The sequence below is a fragment of the Hippocampus comes genome, unplaced genomic scaffold (assembly GCF_001891065.2).
Source record: "Hippocampus comes isolate QL1 unplaced genomic scaffold, H_comes_QL1_v1.1 scaffold156, whole genome shotgun sequence".
In the NCBI taxonomy this organism is placed as follows: domain Eukaryota; kingdom Metazoa; phylum Chordata; class Actinopteri; order Syngnathiformes; family Syngnathidae; genus Hippocampus; species Hippocampus comes.
In genome coordinates, this window is record NW_017805744.1 from 3,936,917 (window position 1) to 3,943,852 (window position 6,936).

A 6,936-nucleotide genomic window follows, 5' to 3' on the forward strand; every position below is an offset into this window, starting at 1 on the left:
GGATATCTCCCCCTCTGCTCGCAATGCATGCGTGTGTTTGTGTATGCTCAGAGGTAATAATTATGTTGAATTTCTCAGTCATTGGAGTGAGGGGCGCGTTCAGAAATATGCTCCAAGTACGGACTGGTTCACCCCGAACGTTCGGAAACTCAGAGCTTTGTTGAAATGTGCTATTTAGTTAATCGGAATGCACCAACACACTGTGCCGAGCCCATCAGGCATTACAGATGGAAACAGGTTCAGCATGAGTCACTGATGGGTTTAGAACATACCTGTACGTGTATAGGCTGCGTTTGGAAATTAACAGGAGGGGAGAGTGCTCCGCCTCTCTGAACACGTACGCTCGCACAGTAGTGTAGGGGTGTCAGAGTGGATTTAGGAACGAGCCCGTAGGTACAAGGTCTGATCTCACTTGTGTCTTCGGACAAATTTGTTTCTATAACCAGAAGGTACTTCCATGCCAATGGGGACCTTTGCATCATGAACTGAAGCCAAAAGGCGTTAAAACTTCACTACGAAACATCAGTTTCACTGATCAACAAGAAATTGAGTAGAAATGTCACTCATAACAGCTTGGGAAAAAAGTTGCCCACTGTGCAAAGCTTTTTCCTTTTCCCACACAATTTAATGTCAGCATCAAATTATCATTTTAAGAATTCACCATGAAAAACGGCAAGTAAGGGAAAGGCGTCTTACACACACACACACACACACACACACACACACACACGCACTCATACACACACACACAAACACTTTTTCACACAGTTCAGAGTATCTGAGAGGTCTCCTTCCTCCCATCTGCTGCGGCTTAAGCGTGACTTTGCCATCCTGACGTGCGTGATGCAGAGGAAGTTGACCGACAGAAAGACAGATGCACGGACATCAGTCCATGTACAGAGACCAGTCGTTACAGATGTGAGGAGACAAACGTTTGCTTTCATCACATCACACCGCAGCTGTTCGGTGAACATAAAAATAAAATAAAGTAATAATGCACATTTTTTATCCTAAAATACAGTGGCAGAAGATATACACATATATATATATATATATATATATATATATACATATGTACTTATGCACACACACTATATGTATATATATATAGCTCTGTGACCGCACGTCTCGCGCTAAGTCAGCCGAGATCAGCTGCATCACCACACCCGCGAGCCATCCCACGCCTCTTCCTTTTGGATGGACAACTGTCAAATGGGCTCGTTTATTAGTCAATAGTTTTTACACATGAGCCTTGCAGATATTTTGAGCCAGTCCAGTCAGGCTGCTGTTGGTGGGCATGACATGGTTAAAGGCACTTGGAGGGTGACATTGGGGGTGGAGTGATGGCGGCTCAGCACCGTGACACAGAGACGGTGTGCCGTGATTGGGCCACAGCGTCTGTTGTATCCGAGTGGAAGCACAGGCAGAGGGAGAAGGTTTACACGTGCTGTTGGGTCACATGACTCAACACTCTCTCTCTCTCTCTCTCTCTCTCTTTCTCATGTTGCTGTACTTCATCCCTCACCGCCTCGCTCTCAGCCGCAACCTTCCCACCTCGCAGGCGGCCAGTTCGAGGCCTTTCTGAATTAGCATCCCTTGCTGCCCAAGAGAACCTTTAAAAACGTTGCCAACAGACAAGCGCAAAATTGACTTTGAATGACATACAACACGCAAGGAAGGGCAAATTGTATGAGGTCAATAGGCAGAGAACCAGAGTTCAAAGGTCAGATCCAACCTGTCTTTATAGACCACGTGTCATCAGCAATTTTTTTAATGTCATTCTTAAAGCTATTTCTATGTACATTTTGTATTAAAGGTGTAATCAATAAATACAATGAATATTTGAATTTATTCATTTGCATTTTGATTTTCTTGGTTAAAAAAAATAATTGTTTTTCATTTCATTGCATAATAATTATTTGTAAATGATGTGCATTTATTTTACATCAAAAAATGTTTGGCACCTCTAACATCATACATAAAATCCATTTTCTGATCCGCTTATCCTCACAAGAGTCGCGGGGCGTGTTGGAGCCTATCCAGCTGTCTTCGGGCAGTAGGCGGGGGACACCCTGAACTGGTTGCTCGCCGCGGCGCGCGCGCACACACACACACACACACACACACACACACACACACACACACACACACACACACACACACACACACACAGAGAGAGAGAGAGAGAGAGAGAGAGAGAGAGAGAGAGAGAGAGAGAGAGAGAGAGAATATACAGAAACCTTGCGGGGGAGAAGGACATGCACGTGGGTACGCGTGCAGGTGCACATACACGCAGTTGAGACAAATGTTTGTAAGTCAGTTACCACATACCAAATAGAATCAACATAAGAAAATGAAAGTTATGTTATCTTAGGGAAAGCTCCGGGAAAAAGTGTGGAAAATAAAGTCCCGGGAATGTTAACCTTTTAAAAAGAGATCGTCCCAATTATGAAAAGGTCAAATGAATACGTTGGTCAATATAAGGATTAAATGAACACTTTTTCAAAGAAAATCTGCAAAACATTTTGCCATTACGACACATCAAGACAAATCAAAATTAGTTACGAGACGCTACGTTTGTCTGCGACACGTGTCAGTTAAAAAATATTGACATAAACTGAAACTCTACCACATACTTGAAACTGTACTCAAAGCCTATTTTGAAACAGTATATTTGAAACCCCAACTCTTGTTTGAAACCCTTATCTTTGTCTTGAAACCCTAACAAAGACTCAAAACTATATTCCAAAAATCTAATCCAGATTTAAAACCTGAACTCCGGATGGAAACTCAACTTTGATCTCCGAACCAAGACTTGAAACAGTTACTTGAAACTCCTCCACATGCCATTAAAGCCTAACTCTGGCTTCAAAAACAAACTTAAAAAGCATACTTTGAAATCCAAAGCATGACTTAAAACCTTCATTTCAGACGCTAGCACTTCGGAACCCTAATATGTCTTGAAACCCTACCCGAGACACACAACCCTAATAGAAATTCTGACCTGATTTAAAACCTTATCTCTAACCCCGATTTAAAACTTGAAAGTCTTCCAGATGCTTGAAACCCGAACCCACTTTTAAATCCCAAACTTAAACCCCACTTTGAACCCCAAACACACCTTGAAACCGTAATTTGGGAACCCAACTCTTGTTTGAAACTCTAATCTTTGTCCTGAAACACTAAATCAGACTCAAAACCCTAGTAGAATCCCAAAATAGAAAACCTGACCATGGCTTCAAATTTGACAAATGTGTGTTACAGTATTATCTTATTCACAATAAGATAATACTGTATCAAGACATGTTGTGTCACAATAGGCAGGTTGCGTCCTCTGCGGGCACCCACAGTGCTGTTTTTCCTTTTTTTTATTTTTTTCCCCCTCACAGATACTCAGGAAGCCTCGAGTTGCCCTCAACATGACCTTCACATCTCATCAGCCAATGGGATTAGCTCAAGCGAGCTGCACGACTTCACGTTTTTGCGTACTTTATGACTATCTCAGCAGTGTACGCAGTGAAGCCGGCTGCTGTGGTTTCTTCCTGTAATGATGCGTTCAAGGTGCTTCTGTCATGAAGCCGTTCACTTTTATTTTTATTGTTCAAATGCTGCAGTAAAAAAATATCATTCTCTGTTCTCATTCACATCAAGGAGTATACCACCTGCAGTCAACTTTAAAATGCTGTAAACTGATGCTAACTGAGATAGCTGCAGAGCTGCCACCTATAAAATTTCATAATTGACCTGAATTTCCACATTTTCAAAATTCTCACAATTTCCCCATATTTTTTTTTTTTTTGTCCAAAACGCATATTAGATATTTGTCCACATTTTTCGAAGAATTTAGGGGGGGGGTTTAATTTTTCTTTTCTTCCTCCAATGCATTTCAATGGGTGTCAACTATACACAGGAATCCACTGTATCATAATTTGACACTATGGTCTCCCCTATTCTGTGCGAATGGCTGAGGTTTCCTTTGTTTTGATGTTATTGCAGACACACCCAGTCAGAAGCAGAGGATTTACGCCATTGTGGACCAGAACACAGCCTCGTTTTGTGGCCAATGGAGATGGCTGCTCTCATTCCCCTAAATTTGGTGTGCGGGAGCCACAAAGTTTTTGACATGCAGGCGATCAAAGCTCATAAAGTACATTTACATGGAACTGCTAGGAGACCTCCATGGGTGGATGATGTAAAATCAGCCAGGCCGATCACCACTGTGAAGTTGGGGTGGGTTGTTTGCGTTGCTCGATTTTACAGGGGAGTGAAAGAAACTGCTTCGATTGGCCGGGAGGCAAGTCAGATGTGTTCATGCCCACAACTCCACAAAACGCCCGTTTATAAATGCACCAAGTTGAGTGCATCTGCAAAAATAGTATCGTAACCTGTCCATGCGCAGAATTTACGCCACACAGTGCACCACCTTGCCCTGGGCATGAATACAGAGTCCCATGTGTCACTTTGTAACATTATACAGGTAGAACAAGATGTAACTGTGTAATTAATATACCGGTATGTATGTAAACAAGTGAAAGTATTCAACTACATGTGACAATATTTGACAGCTTGAAACAGTAGGTAGTAGTAGGTATCATTACGGCAGTATGGAACGGTACCGGTATATGGGTAGCCAGTGACAGTAGATGAAGAGTATGCATCGTATTTAACAGAATAGCATAGGACATTGTGTAACAACATGTAAAAAGCACATAACAGTACGCAATAGGGGCTGCACGACATTTGCACTTTTGATTTACTTAAATCAACACTAATGTCATGAAAACAGACATCAATGTTGACCAGTTGCTGATGGCGTCACAGATATTTCTTAAGGACAAATTTTTTTTATTTTTTTTCAATCACGGGAGAGCTGATTGTTTTGCAAAAATCTGTATGGTACCGAGCTGCGGCAGAATGCAGTGAGTGGAGCGCTCTGCCAAGCAGGGTAAAGTTGAAGGTTGGCCCCCTGAGCAGCAGAATGAAGCATGAAGTGAGTGAGAGCGCAAGAGTGCGGCTAATGCACGCTGGGCGCATGAAGCTGGCGACCATGTAAGCGTCCAGGCATGTCATTAAATTGTCCTGAATCTCCAGCTGCAGCCCATCAAGCGCAGCCATCAATCAGAGCACTGGCGATTCCTTAATAATCTCTATCTGCTTCCTCCCAGTGCAGCATCAGGACCACCACGCCCAAGACCCCGAGAACGAGCAACACAGTCTGGAATGTGTCAAGGCCAAACAGCACATGTTCATGCCTAATGCAGCCTTCCGGTGAGCGAATAGTCTGGAAATGGCATCCATCCATTATCCGAACCACTGCTCCTCACACGGGTCGCGGGCGTGCTGGAGCCTATCCCAGCTGTCGTCGGGCAGCAGGAGAGGTACACTCTTGAACTGGTTGCCAGCCACTTGCTGGTGGTTGAGAATAGCCCACTTCAAATGAAATTAAATTTATATAGTGTGTGTCATTCATTAACAATGTAACAGAAAGTGCTTTATGGGGACAAAAACAGACAACTGCAAGAGCAAGAAAATATCCCAAAACCCTCTCCTTCTATCCCAACAAATAAACGCAAACACACCCATACGAACACACACACATACGTATACCCACACAGCAAATCATGAGTGATAGTGTAGAGCAGGGGCCATTAACGTGGTCATGGCAAAATAAGATGTCTTGCTGCATTGTCTTTTTGTGTTCAAAACAGTATTTTAATTGGAAAATATTGTATTTTCTTATTCGATTACAGCATTCCTGGACAAATATATCCATTTTGTGACCGAAAGTAGTGTTTTAACAGCAAAATCCATTGCCTAATATCACTGAAAAAAATTTAGATTTTAGCAGTAAAATACAATGTGTTCATGCCTTTTTGTGAGCAGATGTCATGTTTGAATGATTAAATATCTGTTTTAAATGGCAAGCTACTACTTTCCTGGCCAAATGCCAAGGCGAAGCCCAGTCTTGTGAGCAAATGTAGTGTTTTCATCCATAAAATATTGCATTCAAATGAGAAACAGACACTTTTCTGCACTGTCACTTCTGTGACAGTAAATAGTGTTTTCGCAGCCAAATATAGTATCCAATATTGTCATACACCAAACAATTTTTTTTGTGTAAAGATATGACATTTTCATGCCTATGTGGCCTTTTTGTGAGCAAAAACTGCGCAGAGGTGCCTGTGTACAAATGCGTGCGAGTGTGGCATTCATACAGTAAATGAAAGTGTGTCTTAACCTTAACTTACTTCTCTTAAAAAAAAAAAAAAAAGTTAAATTAAAAATTAAAAAACAGTAATTATCAATATTGACTGAAATGACATACTTATATTGTTCAACCTTTTTCAGCCATACTGCCCAGCAAATTATGTTTTAATTTAATCTATATCAGCGGTTCTTAACCTGGGTTCGACCGAACCCTAGGGGTTCGGTGAATGGATCTCAGGGGTTCGACGGAGCCTCTGCCATGGAGGTTAAGACATACCCGACTCAACCTGTCAATTGGTTACGACACGCCCGCTTGCCCATCACTGGCTGCAGATGATCACATTACATTGCTTGTCCAATCAGTGCTGCGGGAAATTTTATTTCGCTCAGTAGTCAACGTGTGACTGTCGTGATAGTACATCGTAAAATTAAAAAAAAAAAACGTATACTTATGTCTTGAAATTTGATTGACTTGTTTTTGTTTTGAATAAATGTGTTTTTTTTCATGTCTTGAATTTGGACAAAGTCATCTTTTTGTTTTTCATCAATGAAGGGTTCGGTGAATGTGCACATGAACTGGTTGGGTTCGGTACCTCTAACACAGTTAAGAACCACTGATCTGTATATTGACTGCTTAATTTGAACTTTTAATAATAATTTAATAATAATTTGACACCGGGTCCTTATTTGGAATAGTCTCATATATATATATATATATATATATATATA

General features: G+C 41.5%; 1 protein-coding gene across 1 annotated transcript in view; it reads left to right on the forward strand.

Annotated features, from left to right (window-relative positions):
- Nucleotides 1-6,936, forward strand: part of arhgef37 (Rho guanine nucleotide exchange factor (GEF) 37) — a 42,859-nt gene that overhangs the window by 32,445 nt on the left and 3,478 nt on the right. The window contains exon 14 of the mRNA XM_019884021.1: nt 5,166-5,268. Within this exon, the coding sequence (XP_019739580.1) occupies nt 5,166-5,268 (103 nt within the window). The remainder of the gene's footprint in view (nt 1-5,165; nt 5,269-6,936) is intronic.